We start from the raw sequence: 27,956 nt of genomic DNA on the forward strand, positions 1-27,956 counted from the left end.
AAACAAAAAACAAAACACAGCACACTTGTTGAGTTTTTATTTTGAAATGAAAGGATAACCCATGATAACACTGACAGTCACATATCAATAAGTGCTTCACACCTGGATCCTGCAGTGTGCTGTAACACCCTAGGCTCCACCCCCCAGGTTAAGTTCAATAAGTCAGAACAAAGCTTCATCACCATATATGGGTGTGGAGGCTCTGTGGGCCTTCTGATTGGCTGAACCAGTTGTTTGCAGTGTGTCCTTGATTGTAACATTTTTATAAAAAAGTCATCACATTTAAAAACATTTAAAAAACATTTAACATAACACATTTAAAAAATTTAAATATTTAATGAAAAAAATGTATAAAATGTCTTGAGAATCAAACAGGATCAATAGTTATCACAAATCAATACTCAACATTAAAAAACTGTTAAATACATCAATCATCAATACATCAGTTTACAAAACAATTAATAATATTGATCCCATGGAAGCAAAAACAGTGTCTGCTTACTTCATCACTATGGTAACCGGCACAGTCGATGATGCCATAAATCAATATCACAGCCATAGTCTGGCCCATAATCTCCCACATGTGGGTAGATTTTTTGTGTGTGTGCCAGAGTTGGTCCAGATGTGGAACATCTGACCATCATGCCATATATGGCTATTTATGACAATGGAAGTGGTAGAAGAAGAAACACAGGCATATGGTCCAAGTATGGGCCAGATCTGGGTAAGTGGACTGCTATGCAGCAGGGGGTGGGCTCAAGCTGCCTTACAGATTGTCATGAGAGGGGAGGAGTTTAAACTGATGTTGCGCTATGCTAACTAAAACTTTTCACAATTCAAAGTTCCAGTGCAACAGCTGGACTAACCAAAAAATACGGGTTAGAGTGCAGCAGCTCAGCTAATAGCCTAACAGTGCTAACGAGCCTAGCATTGTTTATCACAAACTGTGCACTAGATGCTAACAAAGACCTGATCCACCTAACAGCTAATGAGCTGCTGATTGGTATAGATTGTCGTCCAAAGACTTGATCCCTGATAAAACTTGATATGTCCATTCAGTAGAAATCAGCAGAAATCAGAAACTGAATTCAGATCAGTTCAGAGCATCAACCACACTGATTTATTAAAATCAAAAATTAAAATGAAATAAAAAATTAGTCACACGCCTGGAGTTGATTTAGTTTAAGAAGTCAGACAGTTTGTAACCAGTTGTGGAGGGAAACTTTCCATTTATAATCATCTCAAAATATCAAAACAAAATCATCTTTTACACTTAATGTACTTTATACCATACAGTGATAAACATCTCAGATTTTAAATAACTGTAAAATCTTCTAAATTCAATTTGAATGATGCCACATCAGAGAGGGAGAAAGTCCTCGTAGCTCATAGTTTTTTGCAGTGTATTAGTGTGTTTTTGTTGTTTACTGTGTCTTCATTCTGAGTTATTGTTTTGTCTGATGATGCAGAAAATAGTGTCTGTGAGCGAGGACCTCCTTTCTTTCTTCATGGAGTTAAACATCCCACCAGCTGAGCTGAAGGTGCAGCACTGAGGATACAGAGCCGGGGCTAAGCTAAAGGCTCAGCTAAAGGCTAGAAGATGGAGATAAAAGCCTTTTCTACCATCGATGCTCATTGGGATCAACTCCCTGAGTGTGATGCACTGGAGGCACTGGTGAAGAACCAGTGATCACATAGTGAGTGTCGTCTCATGTGTTTCACAGAGACCTGGTTAAATGACAACACTCAGGACTGTTGTGGTGAAGTTCCCACTTTCATTGCAGTGAGAGTGACAGAGACGCCAGAGCAAGTGAAAGAATAAAGATGGTTGACTGCATACCTGGTCATATCACAGTGAAAGAGAAGACCTGCTGTCTGGATGTTGGACTGCTGACAGTCAGTCTCAGACCTGACTATGTACCGAGGGAGTTCTTTCACATTGTCACCATTATTGTTTACATTCAACTTGCGGCAGAGCCTCCAGTTGCGTGTGTCATCATTCACGAGACTGTTGAGAGAGTAGATACCCAGCATCCTGATCATTCATCATAATATCAGGTGATTTTAATCATGTACCCCTCCCCTCTCACCTGTCACCTTTGCTCAGTGTGTTGACTGTCCCTCAGAGAAAATAAGACACTTGATCTGCTGAATGTAAATGTTATGGAGGTTCACACTACTTCAGCTCTACCACCTCAGATCAGACCGTAAAACAAAGGAAGCTGCTTAGCTTACATCAGGCACATTCACACAGAGCCAATGATGTCGTTAAAATGTCCTTTCTGACAAAAATCCAGGAAAAAGAGAAAGAACTTGGGTTAGTTCTTTAGGGTTAGGACTAGAGTCCTGGTTCTGTCCTTCAGGTTTCTCTACAACTTTGTGAGAGATTAAAACCTGCTGCTGCTGTCTGAACAGCTGATCATCTGGTTTGTTGTCCTCCCAGGCCAACTGGTGGAGGTGGAGGAGGAGGAGGGTTAACCCTAACCCCAACCCAACAGTAATCAATTTAGTTAAGACTGTACAATATTGGCTTTCTTTTGCCATTAAGGCTGTTGCCTGTGTGGATAACTCCAATTATTTTTGAACTTATTATTTAATATAAACATTTTTAATTTTAATATTTCATTGATTTTTGAAAGCCATTAATTGATAACTACTTATGCACAACAACAGGTCTAGACCCACACTTCAGCCTGTCAGAGGGACGGAGACTGAGGTGGTACATGGTCCCTGAACACAGATGGCAACTACAGGAAGGGGCGGAGCCAGCATTGTTTCATCAGGAAGCTCATGTCCTTTGACGTCTGCAGTGAAATGCTGCACATATTTTTATCAGTCAGTGGTGGAGAGGGTCTTCTCCGCTGTGGTCTGCTGGATCAGCAGCAGGTCAGACCAGAACACAAGGAGACTGGACCAGCTGGTTCTAAAGGCTGAGTCTGTGACTGGAGGAGTCTGGGCTCTCTCAGGACTGTTGTGGACAGACACATGCTATGTAAGATGCAGCCATGTTGGACAACACCAACCACCCTCTCCACAACATCCTTCAGACCAGAGAAGCAGCTACAGCAGCAGCCAACGTCTCATCTCTCTGCTGCAGGACTGAGAGGCTCAGGAAATCCTCTGTTCATCAGACTGTTCAACACCTCAGACAAAGACAGAGGATAATGACTGGGATTATAATTCTAAACTGCACATGCAGTTTGTGAGAACGCTAATTTTATGAGAAAAGAGCTGCAATATTTCAAATATGTAGCAGTAATTTTACAAGTAATTTTAAAAGACAAAGCCATGATATATTCAGAATAATTTATGAAAAAATTGTTGTCATCTAAACAGGCAAAGATGTAATATTCAGTCCTAAGAAATGTAATAATATTTTTTTAAAAGTCAGAGAAAATTTTCTTATGCTAAATCAGAAAACTGTTGTTACTGTATCATCCTGTTGTAGTGAACTGCAGATATCTGAGTGAGTGAGTGAGTTTAAACTCACCTGTTCATCACAGTTTGATCCTGTTTTTAATTTCCACAGAAACATAATTGGTCAGTTTGCTCTGATCTCAGGACATTTTCTCCACCCACAGCTGGTCAGCTCTGCCTTCCTATTGGTCAGACCTACTGATTGTCATAATAAAAAACTGATCAATTATTGGAGGTTTTATTGCTCTCAAGATGACCACAGTGTTCATTTTGCTGGTTTCAATAAAGCTGGTTTCATTGAAATTCTCACAACAAACAGTTTGTAAAGTTACAGCTGATTCAATTAAGTTTGATTCAATACCACAGTAATAAAGTTTTTGTTCCTTTAAAAAGCCCTGTCTCTATTTAGAGCAGCTAACAGAGCTAACAGGCTAATTCTAGCACTGATTGGAAGACATTTATGACATCATCATTACCTTCTTCTTCATCATCATCATTTTTTCCCAGCATGCCTTTGGCATTCTCTACCACCTGTCTGGCCTATAACCCTGAGATTCACGTTGCTATGACAACCATTCCACCATAACAACATTGTGACTGTAAAACCTACAACAGACACCTTCATCATCATCATCCTCAAAGAGTAGTGCAGTAAACACACAAGTGTTGTATATGTGTTTTTGTTAGTGTGTGTATGTCTCAGTGTTCATTGGGCATGTGTCTGATTGTGTGTGTATATTATATATAAATGTGTGTGTTGTATATAAATGTGTGTTGTGTATAAATGTGTGTGTGGGTCAGTGTTCGTTGGGCATGTGTCTGATTGTGTGGAAGATCCAGTCCATCTTGGTGCTCCAGCCTCCGTGATGAGCGTCATTCATCTGTTTGGTGAAATACTCCAATGCCTCCTGCTGGCTCTTTTCTGAGAGATAGACAGGTAGACAGACAGGTAGAGAGGTAGAGACAGACAGGTAGAGACACAGTGTGGCAGTAGAGAGACATTGAGACAGTAGAGACAGAGAGAGACAGGTAGAGACACAGTGAGACAGAGTGAGAGAGTAGAGACACAGACAGGTAGAGACAAAGTGAGACAGGTAGAGACAGTGAGACAGGTAGAGACAAAGTGAGACAGAATGAGAGAGTAGAGACACAGACAGGTAGAGACAGTGAGACAGGTAGAGACACAGTTAGGTAGAAACAGAGAGATAGGTAGAGACAGAGTGAGACAGGAATAGACAGACAGGTAGAGACAATGAGACAGGTAGAGACACAGACAGGTAGAAACAGAGTGAGACAGGAAGAGACACAGACAAGTAGAGACACAGTGAGACAGGTAGAGACAGATTGAGACAGAGACACAGACAGGTAGAGCCACAGTGATACAGGTAGAGACAGAGTGAGACAGGTAAAGACACAGTGAGACAGGTAGAGACAGAGTGAGACAAGTAGAGACACAGTGAGACAGGTAAAGACACAGTGAGACAGGTAGAGACAGAGACAGGTAGAGACAGCGAGACAGGTAGAGACACAGACAGGTAGAGACAGCGAGACAGGTAGAGACAGAGTGAGACAGGTAGAGACAGAGAGAGACAGGTAGAGACAGAGTGAGACAGGTAGAGACAGAGAGAGAAAGCAGATACACAGTGAGACAGTCAGAGACACAGACAGGTAAAGACACAGTGAAATAGGTGGAGACACAGCGAGACAGGTAGAGACAGAGTGAGACAGGTAGAGACAGAGAGAGACAGGTAGAGACAGAGAGAGAGAATAAGCAGATACACAGTGAGACAGTTAGAGACACAGACAGGTAAAGACACAGTGAGATAGGTGGAGACACAGCGAGACAGGTAGAGACAGAGAGAGAGAGAAAGCAGATACACAGTGAGACAGTTAGAGACACAGACAGGTAAAGACACAGTGAGATAGGTGGAGACACAGTGAGACAGGTAGGGACAGAGTGAGACAGGTAAAGTCTGTCCTGCAGGTGTGATGACTGACTGGACCCAGACGCCACCCCCACAGCTGAGTCTCAGTCCATCCACTATGTTCAAATGACCTGATGCTGTGGTTGCCATGGTTACAAATGGAGATGTAGCTCACACTGGGTTCAGTGATGTGATTATTTATGACCTGGTTTTTGAAAAATCATATTAAATTTCTACAGGTTTTCTGCCAGGACCCAGGTCTGTGTTTCTACTGAGTCCAGCTGCTGTGGTCCTGGTTCAGTAGGAGGACCAGGTCTTTGGATGACACGGAGTCCAGGAGCCCACACTGATCATTTATACCCACAAACTCTGCTCTGAAGAATTCAGTCTGTTTCCAACCTGCTACCCAAACAAATGGATTTCATCAGATCTCAGACCAGGTCTATGTCCACCTGTCTGTCTTACCCAGAGCCAGGGTTTTCCTCAGGTAGGCGATGTCGTCGAAGCTCTGCAGCTCAGGCATGCCACAGCCCAGCAGGAGGGAGAAGAGGTTGATGAAGAGGCTGGCGTGCTGGCGGATGGCCAGATAGGCTTTATAACACATCTCCTGGAACCTGACGCAGACAGGCAGGTAAACAGAGTGAGACAGGCAGAGGGTGAGACAGCAGGACCAGCATCAGACAGGTAAGGGGCAGGTGAGACCTCTCGAACTCCTTGGTCTTGGTGGACTCCTGGACTCCTTTGCTGATGACTATGAGGAAGTCCTGAGTCAGAACGAAGGGAACCCGCTCCCTCTTGTACCCAAACTTCTTCTTCTTGTGATCCAGGAAGTGACCGAAGTCGATGTGGAACAGCTGCAGGTAGAAGAGGAGGAGTAGTCAGGAGGAGGATTTGGATCAGGTTTAGGATCTGCGGAGGACTGACTCACCTGTCCATTCTCCTTCACCATGATGTTGGAGTTGTGTCGGTCTCCGATTCCCAGGATGAATGTAGCGACACAGTAACCTGCACAGGACCTGGTGAACAGGTCGATGGCCCGGTCGTACCTGAGAGACAGATAGGTAGGAAGTCAGGTAGACAGGTGGGTGACCTTCTGCCAAATACATGAATAGTACCAACACACATGTAACACACAAAAACACACACAAATGGGATCCAACATGAAACACGCAAGAGTTTAAAACCAGAGTGGTGGAGTTTTGTTTTTGAGTTCTGACTGGACGAGTTCTATCTGGGCTCAGGGACGTCTGTTACACTGTTACTGGTTGTAACTGAATCAGGTGAAACCACAGGTGTGACTGTGTGACCTATGTTATCTGCATTTATATCGTCATGGCAACAAAAACACACTGTGATAAACTATGTTCCTCACTTTTATGATGTTGGTAACGTCTTACACAGGTGTGATAGACAGGTAAACAGAAAGGTGTTCAGACAGACAGGTAAACAGACAGGTGTTCAGAAGGACAGGTGAACAGACAGGTTTTCAGATAGACAGGTGAACTGACAGGTGTTAAGACAGATAGGTAAACAGACAGGTGTTCAGACAGGTACTGACGCCTCTCCCCGGTTCTTGTCTTTGATCCAGTGGTGCAGGGTGTGGGAGTTGAACTGCAGCGCCCCCTTCAGGCCTCCTTTACACTGGATCTGCATGATGGTGAAGCTGTTCTTCACGACTTCGATCAGACCCACACAGTCCCCAATGGACAGGCAGCCGTATGGCAGCATGCTGACACACACATTAAAACACACACACAAACACACGCATGCACACAAAAACACACAGGGTCGATTAGCTATGTGTGTGATGATGTCACAGCCACAGTCACTGATGATGTCACAGGTTCTTACCGCAGGTCCAGGCCCTGGTTCTGCCAGATGTTCTCCATGATCTTAATGATCTGCAGAGTAAGCATGTCCTGACGCAGGTCTGCAGCACACAGAATACACACTACATTACCCACAATCCCCCAGCAGAGTTGCACTGTTAGCACAGTTGGCATTCTCCCCTGAAACCAGTGTAATCGTTAGCGCTTGCTACCGTCTCCGTTCTTGAAGATGATTTCGTTGTTGGTGAAGAGCAGCTCGGCCATGATGTCAGGATTCTCCCAGTTCAACCACAGGGGGCGCTTCGCCGAGGACATGATCCGGCACTCTTCCAGCCTGGAGACACAAACTCTACTTTACTCTACTGTACTCTACTGTACTTTACCCGGCACTCCTACAGCCTGGAGACATAGACTTTACTGTACTTGACTTGACTTAACTGACAGTTCATATGGTTAGTTAGTTAGATAATTAGTCAGTTAGTTAGTTAGTTACCGGAGGTTTCCCAGCTGGTGAACAGGGTTCAGCGGAGACACAAATCCCTGCAGAGCCTCCATGTAATCTGGACGAGACATGTGTTCAACCAGGAACTTCATCTGAGTCTGGCAACCAATCACAGCATAGCAACATTTCAGCCAATCACAGTTCACTGAAGTGTCATTGAGCAGAGAAACAGTTTGTTTTTTTCTGTGTGTTTTTTTTTTTATGCCTTTATTTTTACAGGTACAGTGAGAGAGAGACCGGACAGTTGGGGAGAGAGAGGGGGGATGACATGCAGCAAAGGGCCGTGGGCCGTGGAACCCCAGGCAGCTGCAGTTAGGACTAAGCCTTACTGGTATGCGCTCTACCAGGTGAGCCATTGAGGCGCCCCCAGTTTGTTTTCATACTTTCTGTGTCTCGTCCTTCTTCTCTTGTTTCAGGGTGTCAGTCAGGTTCACCAGTTTATCCATGGCCTCCACCTGCAACAGTTTAAAAATGCATCACCAACCAATCAGAGCACATATACAGACTGACCCTGTGCTCACCTGTGTGTTCAGGTGTTTCAGTGCTCACCTGCCTGTTCAGGTGTTTCAGGTACATGCCACAGGCCCTGCAGAAAGCTTCAAGCAGCAGACCGAAGCGACGGGACACCGTTTTGTTGTGCATCTCCGACCTGTGAAAGGTCAGGCAAGTAAACAGGAAGGAGACTGAGATGAACTTTACTGAACTGTTCCTTAACTCCAGAGGTCGTGTTACTCACTTGAGATGCCAGAAGAAGAAGTGTCCTATCCTCTGATTGGTCAAAGCCTTCTTGATGAGGAAACGAGCCAAAGGGTTATCCAGGTACATCTCATACTTCAACACCTGCAGACACAGTTTAGATTCTCTCTGTCACTGTCGACTAACAGATGTTAGAATAAAGCTGTGAACGTTTTAACATGGATCAATACAAAACAATCACATGATACAAACAAACAAAACACGTGACATCAATAATAAGTCAGATGTTATAGATACATTAGGTGTTTTCTTCCGGTCATAGAAGATGCAAACATCTCCACACACCTAGGCAGAGAAAAAACTGCTCCTATCCAGGTGTTTATGTCCTTAAGACAAGTAGAAGAAGAAGTTTGAGCACCTGTTAGTCTAACCTGGCTTCATAGATAAGTACAGCTGGGTGTAATCTGTGTAACAACAGACATTTACCTGGTGCTTCCTGATAATGTTTCCCAAAAGAAACATATACAGGTGAAACATTCACTCTTCTGAATCTGATCTATACTGAACAGTGTTGGAGTTAATTTACACAAACTACCTGTCTCACATGACAGTTGTTGTACCTGTACCAGGAGGTGAATTGTACCTGTACCAGGAGATGACTCATACCTGTACGAGCTGCAGCAGGTACTGTGAAAGCTTGTCGTCCGTCAGGCCTTGCACCAGGCAGCGCAGAGCAAACTCTCTGACCATTGGATCAGGAAAGTTACAGTCCAACAACTCCAGAGCTGACTCAGGCTCCATCAGAGGCCACTCCTTTAACAAACAGTACATCTGAGGAGGAGGAGAAGACATGTGAGTGATGAGTTAACCGTGTTTAAAGAATCCATCCAGACCATGAGAAGGTGTTTTGTACCTGGGACACTTCGTCTCTGGAGTTCCATTTGACGGACAGAAGCAGCTTAGGAAGAGACTCTGGGATGTTTACACAGTAATGTCTGCAGAGAGAGAGACAGGAAGAGAGAAAGGTAGACAGACAGGTACCTCGCCCTCTCCCCTCATGTGTCTCTCCACTGAAAGCCCCGCCCCTCACCTGTGTCTCCAGAGGAAGTCCTTCTCCTGCTCTGACAGTTCGTAGAGAGGATCTTTGGAGCAGAGTGAATGAAGCTGCTCTGCATCACCTGCTGAAACACTGTTGTCACAGGCCAGACGGCTGCTCTGGGGGGGGGTGGGGGGGGGGGAGTTGGGGGTTAAATATATATATATATATATATATAAACCCACCCCACATATATATATATATATATATATATATATATGTGTGTGTGTGTGTGTGTGTGTTACCAGTCCATGGCAGTAGTTGTAGCCCAGCTCTCTGCTGATGGTCCAGTTTGCATGCTCTTCTATCTGCTGCTCATCAGGAAACACCACAGTCTGACTGAACCAGGAGAACTCCAGCTCCACACAGGGAGTCTCCTGAACAGGAAGGGGTTCAGGAGACTCAGGAGGGTTGTTATAGGTAGGCAGAGACACTGAAAGGTACATAGAAGTGTTCTGTACCTTGTTGGGATTTGAACCGGCGACCCCGATGGGATTGAGGAGGTCCTCAAGGCCGTGAGGGACGGGCCAGAGACTGAGAGCCACTTTACCTGAGACCAGAATGTCTTTATAGTCAAACAGGTTCACGTTCCCCCAGGCAAGAGGACAGTGCTCCTGACAGACAGGTGAGAGGGAGACAGGTGAAGAGACAGGTTCACTCAGTTTATTCTTAATAGGTTCTGTTTCCTTGTCCCTTTCATACCTCCTTGGCTCCTTTCCTTCCCTTCACAGAGCAGATAGACAGGCAGAGTCTGGCCGAGCGAGGGAGGTCAGCCAGGTAGAGGTCATAGGTCAGCCACTCGTTCCACCTGCAGACAGACAGACAGGTAAGTCACACAGACAGGTGGTCAGTGTATCAGAGTGTATACTCAGTGTGTGTGTGTTCTCAGTGTGTGTGTTGTCAATGTGTATGTTGTGTGTGTGTGTGTGTGTGTGTATTGTGTGTGAGTTGTGTGTTACCTGGGGTTGGAGCAGGGGACTCTCTGTGTGTTGACGTTGTCACAGAGAGGTTCTCCACCGTGATAGATACCGGTCCTCACATAGATCTAAAAACACAACCATGTTAACACACAATAACTAATAAGGACACACACTAGCAAAGACTGATGAGGACCAGGGCCTCACCTTGTCGATGTCTCTGATGTTGACGTTGACGTAGGTGGCACAGAGCAGCCGGACCCTCAGCAGAGTGTTGAAGGCCCACAGAGAGCGAGGAGGAGAACCATCTCCTCCTCCTGGACAGGGAGACGGCTGAGGAGTCCGACGACTGAAAGACAAACAACAAACGTCCTCTACCTGCCCTCAACCTACTATGGACAAGCTCCCTGTCGACATGCTGATTGGTTATCATACCTGTATGAAGGTGTGACGAAGCCAGAGGCAGGAAGCTGGGAGTAGAGGCTGTCTTTGGAGACGAGCATCAGGTGAGGGAGACGACCCACCGTGATACAGGACCGGATATACTGCAGAGGGTGAGACAGGTTGAGTGAGTGAGACTGGTGGAGAGGGTGAGACAGGTAGAGACAGTGAGACAGATTATACTGAGGAGCTCATCAATGACAGTGAAGTTATTACCTTGTACTGACTGAGAGGATACTTCTCCAACAGGTACTCATCACAGCCACACACCTGAGGAAACACACAGGTAGACAGACAGGTGAGTCCAACAGACAGGTAGACAGGCAGGTGTGCCTTCAGGATGTACTGGCCCTGGTACTCCTGGACACAGACAGGTGAGTCAGACAGACAGGTAGGCAGACAGGCAGGCAGACAGGCAGGTGTACCTTCAGGATGTACTGGCCCTGGTACTCCTGGACACAGAGGCGGAGCTGCTGAGGTGACAGGTGCATCGATCGGCTCTTCTTCCTGATGGACTCGGCTATGAGCTGCTCAGGTAAACTGTCATGACTCACCTGTACACAGAGTTTGATTCAAGAACCTTAAATCCACCAACAGTTTCCATTTCCAGACTTTGGCACCCGCCAGTGGTGACAAAGACATGAGGGGGGGGCAGCCTACCTGGATTCAGCATCCACCTGTAGGCTCAGTTTATGTCACTCCCCCTCCCTCATGTGTCTGTCTAGATGCTTCATTTCGTTCGTTATATAGTAATCTATTCCACACTCGCTGGATTTAGAACACAACATACCACAGTACACCTGCATCAGGTGTTCAGAGTTCAGGTCTACATGATGTCACATCCTGTCGTCTCACAGGAGGCACCCAAAACCACACAACACACGTCAGACTTTACCTTCAGAGTGTACTTCTGTTTGGAGTTAGACGGAGACACAATCACCCAGATGGTCACAATCAACCTCCCTGCAGAGAGACAGGTAGAGAGAGACAGGTAGAGAGAGACCGGTACAGAGGGAGAGAGACAGATACAATGAGAGACAGGTACACAGAGAGAGATGGGTAAAGAAAGACAGGTACAAAGACAGACAGGTAAAGGGAGACAAGTACAGAGAGAGAGAGATACAGGTACAGAGAGAGAGACAAGTACAGAGAGAGAGATACAGGTACAGAGAGAGATGTACAGAGAGAGACAGGTACAGAGAAAGACAGGTACGAAGACAGATAGGTATAGAGAGACAGGTACAGGGAGAGACAGGTACAAAGACAGATAGGTATAGAGAGACAGGTACAGGGAGAGACAGGTACACAGAGACAGGCACAGAGAGACAGGTACAAAGACAGATAGGTATAGAGAGACAGGTACAGGGAGAGACAGATACACAGAGACAGGTACAAAGAGAGACAGGTAGATCATTAGCTATGTGTCCTCACAGGTTCCTAGAATTTGAACGTTCTTGAACAGTCTCATGGACTTCAGACGATGGAGTTGTTCCATCCATGAGGCCCCCAAGAGCCACGGGGGCCCTCAGCCCAGTGTTAACATGAAGGAGATCGGACATCACTGTTGTTTACCCATTCAAGACTCAAGATGGCGGCGCAGATACGTGCAGCGGCTCAGGACTCTACGTATCCTGCTGCCCTCCAGAAAACGCTACAGGTCCATCAAAACATGCATGACAAGACGTATGAACCAGTTTCTGTCCAGAATACGTTTTCATAACGAACTCTGAGCTGAAAGTCAACCCTCGAACACATCACATTTTATGTGCAATAATCTATTATTATGTGCAGTAATAACTGAGCACTTTTTTAACTGCATACATTGGCAATGTGTGTATGAGTGTATGGTACAAACTGAATGAATGGAATGAAAACATTACTGATATTTATTTATTTATTTTACAATCAATTTTTTATATTTGAGTCTGGTACTCCAGTGCACCTGAATTTCATTGTATGTTATTTTTTTTGTACAATGACTACAATGAGTCTTATTCTTGATGTGAGGAAGGTTCAGCCTCCTCATCCTCACTCCTGTTGGGATCGCAAGCCATGAGTTCTGAGAAGAACAATGGAGAGGCCTACAAGCCACTCCAAGGCCTGAGTGTCAAACCATGCATCCTGAAGGGAACAATAGAGAGGCCCGCGTGCTTCTCCTGAAGCCTGACTCGAGCCATGCCTCGTGGGGAGAACTACATTTCCCTCCAGGCTATGGGCCAAAACCACCCCCACAATTCACACCTAGGTGTAAAATTGGAGTTTGAAAGAAAACTCAGCAAAGGCATTGGCCGCGGCCAGGCATTCCCAGCAGGGATCCCCGGTGACGTCACTCAGGTGATAACCCTCCTCCTGCGCTTATTCCCGTGCACCAGGTACAGTAGAGAGCTCCTCCAGCTCTCTCCGCGACTCGGCTGCTGAAAGGGAGCAATCTGCCAATATCTGACCTTTTCCAGAACTTCTTCAAGCCCAGGTCACAGTCTCCAACTCGCAGGCCGAGCGCACAGATGCTGTGTTTCTCTTCTTTTCGGATCCGACGTAGATCGCTGTGCAATCAGCTGATTTCACGTCCTGTGAGGACGAGCGCCGACTTTGTTAAAGACAAACAAAGTTCACCGTCCCTCATCTGTGATCTTCCCGCTGCCGCCGAGGAACTCATCACTGTCACCGCCAGGAGAGCGAGACACGACCCGCCGAGCTCCGGCCGAGGACCGAGCTGTGGAGACCCAGAGACTTTCTGTTCTGACTCCGGAGGACCGGAGCAGCTCACAGTAAGAGGCTGATGTCTGGGCAGAGACACAGTTAGTGTAGCTGTTGTATTGATTTATCTGACTGATAAGTGCTGCAGATCCTGTTGTTTAGATCGTTCACTGTGATCAGCTTAATAAACCAAATATCACTAGTTAAAGGACCAATATCCGACCAGACGAACTCGGTTCTCTGGCTCCGTTATTGTGTAGTGATATTGTGGTGATTATTAACTGTGGTGACGATCTCTTGTGGACTCTTTCCTCTCTTCACCTCTATTCTCCCTCTTTCCTCCCAATCACGCACCTCATCTACACCTCTCTCTCATTCAGGCCCGAGAGTGTGACGCGTCATACACATGAGGCTCAAGGCCCCGCCCTCTGTTCTCGTGTTCACGCCATTCACGCTCTGCGGCCAGCCGCCATCTTGGCTCTAGCGAGTACCTCACTCTGCCGCCATCTTGGTTCCTACTGACACGTCACTCACGTGACCTCGTCACATCCTCTCTCGTTCTCTCTCTCTCTCTCACTCACTCACTCACTCACACACACACACACACACGCGGTTGTTACATATGTGTTTTGCCTGTAATCATCTAGTTAGTAACCAATGTTTGTTTTAGTTATAGTTGAATTATAATCGGTTTAATATTAAGTGATGTTATGTTGAATAATTATTACTCGTATTAATAAATCCTGTTATAATTTAACTTGTCGTTGTCTGTGATTATTGTGACTATATTTGTGATAACAGCTGGATTCACAACAGTCAGTGCTCGAATTTACCCTTCAACCAACCTTCTGAGACTGTATTTTGAGCCATCAATTTGGTCATTGGTCCCTGGTGACAGGGTGGTGCCCCAAGGTTACTACTTGTAGTAAACATTTATATATATATATTGGTGATTATCACTGATAATCATTAATATGATAAGCCAATAACCAAATTGCTCCTACCTGTGCCCCAACAAATTGGTGCCCCGTGTGAGGCTGTTGTTCGATTCCAGCTGTGTTACAATATTAACACAATAATCCATTATCGACAATTTAAAACATACTTGTGCAGAATTTTGAGATTAATTAAGCAATATTATAATAATATTATAATATACAAAATATTATAATAGTTATAAGAATTGTGTTTAATTTTCAAAATTATTTTTTTTAAGTTACTGATTAGTGATAAAGTGCATTTACACTAGTGACTTTGCTGTTGGGAGTGCATCAAGGAATTGATTGCTACATAGCACAGCATAGACTGTGTTCTTCTGTTCTGTTCTATATTGTGAGTCCTGTACTTTAACGTACACTAAAAACTAATTGCTCACAGAGGCACAGTGCCGCCGTGCCCCCTCTGTTGAGTTAAACTGCAGCCATAGTTAATGTAACACATCGTTTGATAGTGTTACAGATTTTGTAAGCCACAGGTCAAAGCCTCACCTGTGCATTCTCAGTGGATTTAAAACTTGCTTAGGATAGCAGTTTATTGTCGGGTATCGCTCTTCTTTTGAAGAAACAAAAGCAAAATGAGCAGAAGTAATTCCCGTACACCAGGAGCTAGAGGCTCTCAGGAGGTAGACAACCAGCATCTGCAGAACGCGATCGCTGGCCTCATAAATGTTTCCACTGTAGATTTAAGTAACCTGAACAGATACACTGTTAGCATGTGCGATGAGGACATCCACGAGCTGGTTACTTATATGAAGAATCCAACTGGAGAGAAACGCACCATTTCACAGGTGCTCGGTCAGTTGGCATTGTTTTACCATCATAAAGCCCAGCTGCAAGCCGCAGAACGCGCTCAGCAGCTTATGGCGTTGCAGACTAGCATTCAAGCTAAGCAACAGGCCAACAGGCGCCTACAGGAAAGCCTTAGATTCATGAGAGAAGAAATCTCTCAAGTTGAAAAAGCAAAGCATAGCCTCCAGCAGAGTTGTCGGGACCTGCACTATCAGCTCCAACCCATGGAAAACAGGATGGAAAGGGAGCGCGTAGAAACTCGGAGCCAGAGGGTATCAGACCCTGACCCATTTGAATCCAGTTCTGACCCAGATGCAGCCCTCATCTTCAAGAAGACTGTTAAACGTCAGTCCTTGGCATTCCCAGAGGAAAAGCTGCGGGCTGAACTTCAGGCTTCCCGAGCATGGGAAACAGCCTCATTCAAGGAACGTTATGATGTCCGGCAGGCTGCTCAGACAGCCCAAGCCACACCTACTCACCCAAAGATGGTAAGTAGAAATGTGACAGACCTTCGTGCCAGAGCTGACTTGATCATTCCTGATCAACGCTCAACCCCAATGGCCCGCCACAGGGACCTAGATGCCTCGTACCCGAGGAGTGCACCTCAGGCTGTCAGCCAAAGCTCCGTTTTCCCTCCTGAAGGGCGGAGAACTTCTTCAATGAATAGTGGACATCACTTGCAGTCCTTGAATAATGATAAGGATCTTGGGCCCTCATCAGCTGGCGAGCTATACGCATGGCGTAACCCACGCCCTCACCTTAACTGGGCCCCTTCTCCACCACGAGAAGGGGGGCCACATCCTTACCTACTGGGATTGGAGGAACCAGCAGTCCTCAGACAACTCCGGTGAAGCAGGTCTCTACCAAGAACACGGCCTGCGCATATGCCAACTCGAATCCCTAGCAAGGGACATCGAGCGCTTTGACCCCAGCAACCGGGAGTCAATAATAGAGGACTATTTGAGGGAGGTAGAGCACTGCCTCCTTGATCTTCCTCACGCATCAGCACGCGAGAAACTCCGCTTGATCTGGAAGACAACACCCAGAAGTGTTCATGTCTTTATGGAGACTCTCCCATCAGCGATCAGGGACTGCTATTCTAAGCTCTGTCAGGCCCTGCGGGAGGAGTACTCCCTATCTACCGATCAAGTTTCCGCCACTCCCTGCGTCTTTGCCATCATGCAGGAAAAACTTGAACCTCTATCAAACAGCATTCAAGCCACTCAGAACATTAAAGCGCCACCTAATGTTTCTGAGCTTAGTCTCTTGGGAGCCTGCGACGACTCTCAGCAGCTTGTCACAGACGATGCTGAGATAGCACGACCTCCCACCGAGCTCCATCATAAAGATAAGCCTTTTGAGTGGAGAGAACCTGAGGAGCAGCCCTCCCAGCTGATGGAAGAAAAACTCAGCTCTGCTCCCTGTCTGGTCCACCCTGACAAAGACAGGGAATTTAATCTGGAGGCCAGCTCTCCCCCCCAGTGTCCTAGCGCTGCTCTGACACAAAATCATGACACAGACAAGCAAGTCATCACATATGCTAGCAGACCCCTCAGCAGTGTGGAGATTAAGTTCTCAGACTGTGAAAAGGCACTTCTGCCTACTGTCTGTGCTGTGGAACACTTTCACAGCAGCACTTTAGGCCAGAAAGTAATCATGGAGACATGTCACCAACCAGTGACAGTCCTGAATAGCCAGAGCTTGAGGGAGGGGCGGATGCCGAATAGCCGCATCGCCTCACAGAAGATGGCACTTCAAGGTTATGACATTGAAGTCAGATATGCCCAAAACCACAAGATGGCTCTGGGCCTGGACCTGGCCGAATGTCAACACCGTAACCGTGAGGAACAACCAAGCTTCTCACCTCTTCCTGCCATCACTCCATCACTCCCCTCAAATCATGGATGCCATGATGAGAATCTCTGCCAAAATCGTCCAAAGAGCTTTGTGGATGGGTGGTCATTCCACCACGCAAGCCAACTCCAAACAGGAGTTGGTATGGTGTGCGTTGACCGCAGCATTCATCAGCCCAACCATCACCAATCAGGCCCGAAGACTAGTCAATACGCAGAAGTTGCTGCTGTCCTCATTGCTCCCCAGCAAGCCGCAAGGGTAGCCATAGTACAGTTAGCAATCTGCTCTGACTCTAGCTACGCCCGTTATAGCCTTGTCTCCCACTTCCCCATGTGGAAGGCAAATGGCATGAAAAACGCAAGGAACCAGGTGGTCAAACACTCTGAACTCCTTCTGGCCTGTGACCGACTTGTTGTGGACCGAAGTATGACCATTTATTTGGGAAAGGTAAAGGGTCATTCTCAAAGCTCGGGCCCAGACAAGGACGGTAATGATGAGGCCAACCGTCTAGCCAAACTAGGCGCAGAGCAGGGCACGCCCTGGGAGTTTCAGACTGATTGGCTACCAGCACCTCAAAAACGCGATGTGAATGCCATTACCCGCCGACAAGCTACAGAACAACGGGAAAACCCCCAGACCAGTGGACAGACCTTGCACCTAGGCCAAAAACCTGGAGATGCAGACTTGGTCACCATGCAGGAACAGAACCCCGCCATTCAAACTATCCGACAGGTAGTAGCCAACCTGCCTTCCCAAGGCACCTCACCTGTCACACCTGATGAGACCAAGGAGGTGCAAGCTCTCCATCAAACCTCACCACACTTGAGGTCTGAAAAGGGTTTGCTGGTTCATAGCCACAACGGGCAAGAACCGACCAGGTGGGTCGTCTCAATCAACCATAAGGGGGTGATGCTAGGCCACACCCACAACTCACCTGTTGACGGTCACCATGACTACAGAGCCAACCTCCAAACACTTCAGCAGGCTACATGCTGGCCACCAATGACCAGCGATACTAAACCTAATGTCCAAGGGTGCCTTACCAGCCGTCAATCTCAGCCGACCCAACCCTTAAACCAAGCTCCACCTCAGGGAAGGGGGGTCGCCTTTCAATGGTCCAACCTCCAAGTCAACTGGACCGGACCAGTCCCCAAATCTTCGCGAGGTAGCAGATACCTCCTTAAAGTCACCTGCACGTTCACAAAGTGCATGGAATGCCTCCCAGCACCAAAGGCCACCGCGGTCACAACTGCACTGTTCAAACACGAGAGCCAGTGTTCATCTTACATGGTGAACCCCAGTAGCCTGGTTGCTCTCAGACTCTTACTTAGTGGGTGGGTCATCACGGCAAGTGTAGCTCATATGATGTACAAGGTATATCCAGAAGCTGCAGGATAAATTAGACTCCCTGCTCTGTGTCACACCACACTCCAACACAAAACCAACTCACTGATCCAAACCACTCCTTTTCCCTTTCTCTCTCCTTTCTTGTCCACACTATTTGTTTTCTTTTTGTTTGGAACTATGATTTTAATGTGTTGGGTAAAACCAGGTACTAGAATCAGCTAGACTGTTATTTCTATTTGGATGTCTCTGCCCAGATCTTGCCTCGGCTCTGCCCAGACATGATAGCCTCTATGAACTCTGAACTCTGAACATGAACTGTTTAATCTGCACTGTGTCCACCAGAAGGACACAATAAGGATTACCACCTCCAATCACATGGACTATTCGACCCTAGAGTTGCTCTAAAGACTGTGGCCGTCACCCCATTCTTCAGACCAAAGGGGGGATGTTGGGATCGCAAGCCATGAGTTCTGAGAAGAACAATGGAGAGGCCTACAAGCCACTCCAAGGCCTGAGTGTCAAACCATGCATCCTGAAGGGAACAATAGAGAGGCCCGCGTGCTTCTCCTGAAGCCTGACTCCAGCCATGCCTCGTGGGGAGAACAAAGGAGTGAACTACATTTCCCTCCAGGCTATGGGCCAAAACCACCCCCACAATTCACACCTAGGTGTAAAATTGGAGTTTGAAAGAAAACTCAGCAAAGGCATTGGCCGCGGCCAGGCATTCCCAGCAGGGATCCCCGGTGACGTCACTCAGGTGATAACCCTCCTCCTGCGCTTATTCCCGTGCACCAGGTACAGTAGAGAGCTCCTCCAGCTCTCTCCGCGACTCGGCTGCTGAAAGGGAGCAATCTGCCAATATCTGACCTTTTCCAGAACTTCTTCAAGCCCAGGTCACAGTCTGCAACTCGCAGGCCGAGCACAGATGCTGTGTTTCTCTTCTTTTCGGATCCGACGTAGATCGCTGTGCAATCAGCTGATTTCACGTCCTGTGAGGACGAGCGCCGACTTTGTTAAAGACAAACAAAGTTCACCGTCCCTCATCTGTGATCTTCCCGCTGCCGCCGAGGAACTCATCACTGTCACCGCCAGGAGAGCGAGACACGACCCGCCGAGCTCCCGGCCGAGGACCGAGCTCCGGCCGAGGACCGAGCTGTGGAGACCCAGAGACTTTCTGTTCTAACTCCGGAGGACCGGAGCAGCTCACAGTAAGAGGCTGATGTCTGGGCAGAGACACAGTTAGTGTAGCGTGTTTGATTTATCTGACTGATAAGTGCTGCAGATCCTGTTGTTTAGATCGTTCACTGTGATCAGCTTAATAAACCAAATCTCACTAGTTAAAGGACCAATATCCGACCAGACGAGCTCGGTTCTCTGGCTCCGTTATTGTGTAGTGATGTTGTGGTGATTATTAACTGTGGTGACGATCTCTTGTGGACTCTTTCCTCTCTTCACCTCTATTCTCCCTCTTTCCTCCCAATCACGCACCTCATCTACACCTCTCTCTCATTCAGGCCCGAGAGTGTGACGCGTCATACACACGTAAAGCTCAAGGCCCCTCCCTCTGTTCTCGTGTTCACGCCATTCACGCTCTGTGGCCAGCCGCCATCTTGGCTCTAGCGAGTACCTCACTCTGCCGCCATCTTGGTTCCTACTGACACGTCACTCACGTGACCTCGTCACATCCTCTCTCGTTCTCTCTCTCTCACTCACTCACTCACTCACTCTCACACACACACACACACACACACACGGTTGTACATATGTGTTTTGCCTGTAATCATCTAGTTAGTAACCAATGTTTGTTTTAGTTATAGTTGAATTATAATCGGTTTAATATTAAGTGATGTTATGTTGAATAATTATTACTCGTATTAATAAATCCTGTTATAATTTAACTTGTCGTCTGTGATTATTGTGACTATATTTGTGATAACAGCTGGATTCACAACAGTCAGTGCTCGAATTTACCCTTCAACCAACCTTCTGAGACTGTATTTTGAGCCATCAATTTGGTCATTGGTCCCTGGTGACAGGGTGGTGCCCCAAGGTTACTACTTGTAGTAAACATTTATATATATATATTGGTGATTATCACTGATAATCATTAATATGATAAGCCAATAACCAAATTGCTCCTACCTGTGCCCCAACACTCCACACAGACACAGGTTTTGTTTCCACTGAACTTTGACATGTTTTACTTTTATCAGAACTTTTCCACCTGAGTCAAGATTAATGCTTTTTGATGTTATGTTATTTGTGTGGCTGTGTAAAGCCTAAACAGCACTGAGGTCCAGGGACGGGCTGAAGTCAGCACCTCGCAGGTAAATCTCTGAGATTACCTTTGTCCAGCTTGCTGTAGATGTGCTGAGGGAGTTGGGGGCTAGACTCCACATTGGGGGGGTAAACATAGAGCGCCTGGCTGTGGGCCCCTCCACCCTCCCTCTCCTCCATGGCCTCTCTGCACACGCTCAGTATGGCACGCCGGAAGTCCTGAATCTCTGGATCCTTCATCATCTCAAACTCACAGACCGGCATCCCGATGGCAAATCCTGCAGGCAGTGAGGGTGTTAGTCTGAGTTGGGGGGCAGGGGGTTGAGCTCCTCGTGGTTTTTAAGTGATGAAGTTATGGGGAAATGCCTGAGGAGGCGTTTGATGTAGTCTCTCAGTAAGTGGTCTGCTTAGACCTCCTCTTTGGTCCTGTTGGAGCCAGACAAACCTAAAATGACCCTAACCCAGCCACAGCCTTAGAACCAGTCAGGGCCTGGAACTTTACAACCTCTCTTAGTCCCATATTGGGATCAGAGTATTCCATCTGCCTTGTTTAACAGCATAAGGGAAGCAGTTAGTACTTGTCGGCCCTCCTGGAGACAGATGTGTTGACAACTAGACTAAGCCAATCTGAGTCTATTACCTGTCCTCACAGTTAGCTCCTGAACATAAAGGGTTTCAGTTTATGATTGGTTATGATTTCACCTGTGCTTTGTTGTAACCCTGTTAAGTGGAGTTCAGTCCTCAGAGGACTCAGCACAATCTATAGACAAAAGAAGCTTGAATCATGAATCAGTTCTAACCAGGTGAGTCCCATTGAAGATGAAAACCGCTTTCCAGAGGGAAATGTGTCCAAGATGGCAGCATAAAAGGCTGGTCCTTCACTGAAACCTGATCAGCCATCCTGACCCTGACTGACTCTGACTGGAGTGTAGCCATGTTGCATCTGTCTCCTGGTGAGTTGCTTTCTTCTTTACAGCAAGAGAAGCCAGCAGCACCTTTCCAAGTTAGACATGCAGGGCCACAGGTCAGATTCTGGACCAGGGCCACTGCAGTCAGGACCAAGTCTTAATGGTTCATGCTCCACCAGGTGAGCCACCATGGCACCCCCAGCTTTTCCCTCTTAATCATAAAACTGACTGTCACTTTAGAGTCCTGTTAGAACCACCACAGTCAAATTTGTCTTTGAACCTTGGCTCTGACTGACCCTGCTTTGGAAGCAGTTTCATGGTTTTTTGTCATGTTTTGTCCTCTACTGTCACCAAATTACCCCTTTTGCCCTTATGAACAACATATAGGAACCACTTAGACCTTTTTGGCCCAGTTTGTCCTTGTACTGGAATCAATTAGACCTCTTTGTCACCTGCGCTGTTTAGATGAGCTCGGTGACATCGATGGTTTTTAGCCAATGAAAATCATCTCACAGTTGGTGACAAAGTATTGCCTGATGATGGATGATGAGGTGACTGACCAGTGAGCAGACTTTGATGACAGGTGATGACACGTCCAGTGAGGTGTGTATTACCTATCTCTCGGTTCAGGATCTTCTCCTCCCGGTTGCCCAGCGGCTCAATGACCTTCAGGATTGGATGAAACAGTCGGAGGTCACACAGCCGCCTTGTCTCATCATAAAACTCCTCCCTCTCTGCTTCCTGGGTCACGCCCACAAAAATGTAACATGACTCCTCCTAGCCAATCACAAAGCAGAGATTATATCACTGTTTATCATGGAGGAGGTGGGTTCAGAGGTCAGACTGAGTGTACCTGCAGCAGGTGGTACAGCGGGTATTTCCTGGCCTCAGTGAAGAGCTGCTGCTTGATGCTGATGAGCGGAGTTTCCCTGAGACATTCAAGACTGACCATCATTCCTGAAACACACCATGACACAATCAGAGACCAGACTGGACAAGACCAGACCAGACTGGAACAGATCAGGCCAGACCGGACCAGATCAGAGCACACGGGACCAGACCAGACTAGACTGGACCAGACTGGACTGGAGTGAACCAGGAGCAGAACAGAGTCATACCGTTAGGTAGGCAGCAATCCACCAGGATGCGGGGGGGCATCAGGTGGAGCCCCCATAGTTCCCCTGATGATGGCCTGGGTGCCATGGCAACCACCAATGACAAGCTGTCTCACCTCAGAACTGGGCTATCTGAACAGGTAAATAGACAGACAGGTGAAACCACACAGGTCCTTTACAGCTCTGATGGGACCCATAAGTTGACCCGGTTTGTGTTCACTGTTTAACCCTTCTGGACTGATAAGACACATCGGTCTGCATCATTGTTTCTGTTCATCCACACTACAGAGTTTTCAAACTAAAGCTTTTTAATTTAGCACGTGAAAAATGATAATAATATAATTTTCCACATAAGACACTATGTTTTTATATTTCATATGTGTATCAGATCTTAAAAATGTGACTGTGACATTGATTCTCATACACCGATCAGCCATAATATTATGACGACTGACAGGTGACGTGAATATTGATTATCTCGTTACAGTGGCACCTGGCAGTGGCACCTGGCAGTGAGTGGGATTTATTAGGCAGCAAGTGAACATTTTGTCCTTGATGTTGATGAGTTGGAAGCAGACGAAATTGGCAAACATAAGGATTTGAGTGGCTTTGACACTCTTGTGGGATGTTCCAAGTCTGCAGTGGTCAGGACCAACCAAAAGTGGTCCAAATAAGGAAAACCAGTGAACCAGCGACAGGGTCATGGGCGGCCAAGGCTTACTGATGCACCTGGGGAGCGAAGGCTGGCCCATGTTGTCTGATCCAGTAGGAGAGCTGCTGTAGCTCAAACAGCTGAAAAATTGAATGCTGGTTGTGATAGACAGGTGTCAGAACACACAGTACATTGCAGTTTGTTGCGTAGCTGCTGACCCGTGTTCACCGTCAAAAGCACCTACAACGGGCACATGAGCATCAGAACTGGACCATGGAGCAATGGCAGAAGGTGGCCTGGTCTGATGAATCACCTTTTCTTTTACATCATGTGGATGGCCAGGTGTGTGGGCGTCGCTTACCTGGGGAAGAGATGGCACCAGGATGCACTATAGGTAGAAGGCAAGAGGCGGAGCCAGTGTTCTGCTGGGAAACCTTGGGTCCTGACATTCATGTGGATGTTATTTTGACAGGAACCACCAACCTAAACACTGTTACTGACCAAGTCCAGCCCTTCATGGCAACAGGGTTCCCTGATGGCAGTGGTCTCTTTCAGCAGGATGATGGCCCTGCCACTCAAGAACAGTTTGAGGAACACAACAACGAGTTTGATGTGTTGACTTGGCCTCCAAATTCTCCAGATCTCAATCCAATCGAGCATCTGTGGGATATGCTGGAAAAACAAGTCAGATCCACGGAGGCTCCACCTCTCACCTTACAGGACTTAAAGGACCTGCTGCTGACGGCTCGGAGTCAGAACCACAGCAGACCTTCAGAGGTCTAGTGGAGTCCAGGCCTCGACGGGTCAGGGAGGCTACTCAATATTAGTCAGGTGATCGTAATGTTATGGCTGATCGGTGTATGTGATTCTGCACATGTGAACTTCACATCAGAATCAGAATCAGAATCAGAATCAGTTTTATTGCCAAGTATGTTTTCACATACAAGGAATTTTTTCTGGTGATTGGTGCAATTGATCAGCAACAGTGGGGCTCTCTAGCCTTGTTGATGAGGCTAATAGCAGATGGGAAGAAGCTATTTTTGTGGCGAGAGGTTTTGGTCCTGAAGGACCGCAGCCTCCTGCCAGAGGGGAGTGTCACAAAGAGTTTGTGTCCAGGGTGGGAGGAGTCAGCTACAATCTTCCCTGCACGCCTCAGAGTCCTTGAGGTGTACAGGTCCTGGAGGGACGGAAGATTGCAGCCAATCACCCTCTCAGCAGAGTGGATGATACGCTGCAGTCTGTTATTGTCCCTCTCCGTGGCAGCAGCGTACCAGATGGTGATGGAGGAGGTGAGGATGGACTCAATGATGGAGGTGTAGAAGTTCACCATCATAGTCCTTGGCAGGTTGAACTTCTTCAATTGCCTCAGGAAATACATCCTCTGCTGAGCTTTTTTGATGAGGGAGCTGATGTTTAGCTCCCATTTGAGATCCTGTGTGATGGTGGTTCCCAAGAAGCGAAAATGCTCCACGGTAGCCACGGGGGAGTCACACAGGGAGATGGGGGTGGGTGGGGCTGGGCTCTTCCTGAAGTCCACTATCATTTCCACTGTCTTCAGAGCGTTTAGCTCTAGGTTGTTCTGCCTGCACCAGGTCACCAGACGCTCAGTCTCCCACCTGTAGGCAGACTCATCGCCATCAGAGATGAGTCCAATGAGAGTGGTGTCGTCTGCAAACTTCAGGAGCTTGACAGACTGATGGCTGGAGGTGCAGGTGTTGGTGTACAGGGAGAAGAGCAGAGGAGAAAGAACGCAGCCTTGCGGGGATCCAGTGCTGATGGTCTGGGAGTCAGACACGTGCTTTCCTAGCTTCACGTGCTGCCTCCTGTCAGACAGGAAGTCGGTGATCCACCTGCAGGTGGAGTCAGGCACGCTCAGCTGGGAGAGCTTGTCCTGCAGCAGAGCCGGGATGATGGTGTTGAAGGCAGAGCTGAAGTCCACAAACAGGATCCTGGCATAGGTCCCTGAGGAGTCCAGGTGCTGGAGGATGAAGTGGAGAGCCATGTTGACGGCGTCGTCTACAGACCTGTTGGCTCTGTAGGCGAACTGCAGGGGGTCCAGGAGTGGGTCAGTGATGGATTTGAGATGGGACAGGACAAGGCGCTCAAATGATTTCATGACCACAGAGGTCAGGGCAATGGGTCTGTAGTCATTTAGTCCTGTGGGCCTTGGTTTTTTGGGGACAGGGATGATGGTGGAGGATTTGAAGCAGGCTGGCACGTGGCAGGTCTCCAGTGAGGTGTTGAAGATGTCCGTGAACATTGGAGACAGCTGATCAGCACAGTGCTTCAGGGATGATGGAGAGACAGAGTCAGGACCGGCTGCTTTGCGGGGGTTCTGCTTCTTAAAAAGCCTGTTGACATCTCTCTCCAGGATAGAGAGAGACGTTCCTTTGGTAGGGGAGGAGGGGGGTACTGATGTGGCTCTGATGTGGAGGTTAGTGTCAGGCTTGTCCCACTGTCTTTCAAAGCGGCAGTAGAACTCATTCAGATCGTTGGCCAGACGGAAGTCATTAATGGAGTGGGGGGGTTTAGGTTTGTAGTTTGTGATCTTTCTGAGCCCTTTCCAGACAGAAGCAGAGTCATTGGCTGAGAACTGGAGCTGAAGTTTCTCAGAGTACAGTCGTTTAGCTTCTCTCACCGCCTTGCTAAACCTGTACTTGGACTCTTTAAACTTGTCCCTGTCCCCACTCCTGAAAGCTTCCTCCTTTTGCCTCCTGAGCTGACTGAGCTTAGCTGTGAACCAGGGTTTGTCATTGTTATAACTCACCCTGGTGAATGATGGGATACAGCAGTCCTCACAGAAGCTGATGTATGACGTCACAGCCTCTGTGAACTCATCCAGACTGTTGGAAGCAGTCCTGAACACCTCCCAGTCAGTGCAGTCCAAACATGCCCGCAGATCCTCTATGGCTTCACTGCTCCACTGCTTCGATGTCCTCGCAACAGGTTTACACAGTTTTAGTTTCTGCCTGTATGTGGGAATCAGGTGGACCATGACATGGTCAGAGTGGCCCAGTGCAGCCCGGGGGACGGCGTGATAAGCACCACTGATTGTGGTGTAACAGTGGTCCAGAGTGTTCCCCTCTCTGGTCGGGACAGCACATGTACATGTGTTGTTGTTTTAAAACAAATATGTCACAGTTAATCATGTGAAATTCTGTTACGCGTCAAATACTGTGTCAAATACTACGTCAAATACTACATGTAGTGAGATCATGTGACTTATGATGTGAAATTCAGGATAATTCACCAAAATGTTGATTTATTTCATGTTTTTGTTTCTTTATTTTGTGTTAATGTTAAATCCTGTTTCCTGTTAAAACCTCTTCCTTCATGTCTTTGTGTTTTTTCAATGAAGCCATCAAACAAAGAAAGTAGGACACACACACACACACAGAGTAACATAGTGCTGTGTGCCGGGGGGGGGGGGGGGGGCTGGTTTCCTTCAGACTTATTTTCCTGTTGACCTGATTTAAAGGACCAGCCCATCACATTTGACAGAGAACTGAGGCTGAATTCACATCAACATCAACAAAGACAGAAATAAAAGGTCAAAGGTCAAATTAAGTGTCATTAACAAAACAAGAAACATTTAAATTTTATAGAAGAGATTTTAAAGAGCAGCAGACATCGATTTTCTGTGGAAATAAATGGAGTTATAGACAAAATGAAGCCACACCCCCTCTGAGTGAGTGAGTGAGTGAGAGAGTGAGTGTTTAATACGTTAAACACATGTAGTACGGAGAAGTAGCAAAATACTTCCTGTACTGCAGTATTCACTGTACTTATATACTCACCACAGTAATGCAGTACTTTTACTACAAACACAGAGTTTAAACAGATCTGAGTACTTCATTCACCTGTAATCAGACTGATGTTCTGATCAAGTTATTGATTATTATTATTAAATGCTCATTAACTGATCAATACAAGAATCACTTCACTGAATATGAATTTTACAGACCCAACCTTTATCAGCAGTTTGTCTCCTCTCCTACTTTCCTCTCCTCCTATCCTCATCTCCTCTCCTCCTCTCCTAGTTTCGTCTCCTCATGACCTCAGATTATCATGTGGTTGCCATGACAACGTCAGAGAGAGCATCACAGGGAGACTCTTTGTTCTGTAAGTGTCACTCACCTGAGCTCGAGGCTGCCGGTCCAGCGGCGCGTCCCCCGGTCATAGCGTCTGCCTGTCTGCCTGCCTGTCTGTCTGCCTGCCTGTCTGTCTGTCTGCCTGTCTGTCTGCCTGTCTGTCCAGTGTCTTTGTCTCCGTTCATGTATGAACCGGTGTATCCATCAGTCTCCGCCCCTCCGTGTTTCTATTTGACACAAAGAGACACAGTCCCGTCATAAACCGTTACTGTTAACGGGAGACCCGTCTGTCTGCCTGCCTGTCTGTCTGTCTGTCTGTCTGTGTGACCGCCGTCTGTCGGTTCTTGTGTCCGGTGTGAGCAGCTGCAGCAGCGGGAGAGGGGCCACCGGGAGCCGCAGAACAAT

The 27,956-nt window shown here is 47.1% G+C and overlaps 2 protein-coding genes across 7 annotated transcripts; one reads left to right on the forward strand and one right to left on the reverse strand.

The window, feature by feature from the left end:
• Positions 1 to 23: 23 nt before the first annotated feature.
• LOC139610968 (phosphatidylinositol 4,5-bisphosphate 3-kinase catalytic subunit alpha isoform) lies at positions 24 to 27,951 on the reverse strand. Of its 6 annotated transcripts, none has more exons than XR_011686237.1 (29): positions 27,598 to 27,951; positions 22,812 to 22,940; positions 22,547 to 22,650; positions 22,308 to 22,470; positions 20,854 to 21,063; positions 11,719 to 11,786; positions 11,249 to 11,377; positions 11,040 to 11,093; positions 10,818 to 10,927; positions 10,590 to 10,731; positions 10,425 to 10,510; positions 10,168 to 10,273; positions 9,927 to 10,079; positions 9,711 to 9,842; positions 9,460 to 9,584; positions 9,283 to 9,364; positions 9,036 to 9,200; positions 8,410 to 8,513; positions 8,223 to 8,322; positions 8,057 to 8,128; positions 7,665 to 7,771; positions 7,384 to 7,505; positions 7,194 to 7,272; positions 6,901 to 7,071; positions 6,271 to 6,388; positions 6,045 to 6,196; positions 5,808 to 5,956; positions 3,491 to 4,339; positions 24 to 3,132 (listed from the first exon to the last, which is right to left on the reverse strand). XR_011686237.1 is itself a non-coding variant. In XM_071465141.1 (28 exons), the coding sequence occupies exons 2-28, from the start codon at positions 22,894 to 22,896 to the stop codon at positions 4,215 to 4,217; spliced, it is 3,213 nt and encodes a 1,070-aa protein (XP_071321242.1). In that variant the 5' UTR covers positions 22,897 to 22,940; positions 27,598 to 27,951; the 3' UTR covers positions 24 to 4,214. The 6 variants fall into 6 exon arrangements, 4 of the variants coding, with proteins under 4 accessions (XP_071321242.1, XP_071321243.1, XP_071321244.1 ...); XR_011686236.1 differs by having other exon boundaries at positions 24 to 3,143; XM_071465141.1 differs by having other exon boundaries at positions 24 to 4,339.
• LOC139610969 (protein NYNRIN-like) lies at positions 16,228 to 20,624 on the forward strand. The gene is made up of 2 exons (XM_071465145.1): positions 16,228 to 20,102; positions 20,133 to 20,624. Exon 1 carries the CDS (start codon positions 16,370 to 16,372, stop codon positions 18,557 to 18,559), a length of 2,190 nt encoding a protein of 729 aa, XP_071321246.1. The 5' UTR covers positions 16,228 to 16,369; the 3' UTR covers positions 18,560 to 20,102; positions 20,133 to 20,624.
• Positions 27,952 to 27,956: the final 5 nt, after the last annotated feature.

Source organism: Trachinotus anak, unplaced genomic scaffold (assembly GCF_046630095.1).
Source record: "Trachinotus anak isolate AG129_WGS33_773 ecotype Australia unplaced genomic scaffold, CSIRO_AGI_Tana_v1 ptg000027l, whole genome shotgun sequence".
Taxonomy (NCBI): domain Eukaryota; kingdom Metazoa; phylum Chordata; class Actinopteri; order Carangiformes; family Carangidae; genus Trachinotus; species Trachinotus anak.

Excerpts from the sequence above, each read along its gene's own strand:
- LOC139610968 (XM_071465141.1), bottom strand. The coding sequence starts at position 22,896 with ATGGCACCCAGGCCATCATCAGGGGAACTATGGGGGCTCCACCTGATG. Across the intron at positions 9,201-9,282 it reads CCAGAGACGAAGTGTCCCAG|ATGTACTGTTTGTTAAAGGA; the intron begins GTACAAAACACC and ends CCTCCTCCTCAG. Across the intron at positions 7,506-7,664 it reads CACCAGCTGGGAAACCTCCG|GCTGGAAGAGTGCCGGATCA; the intron begins GTAACTAACTAA and ends TTGTGTCTCCAG.
- LOC139610969 (XM_071465145.1), top strand. The coding sequence starts at position 16,370 with ATGGAGACTCTCCCATCAGCGATCAGGGACTGCTATTCTAAGCTCTGT.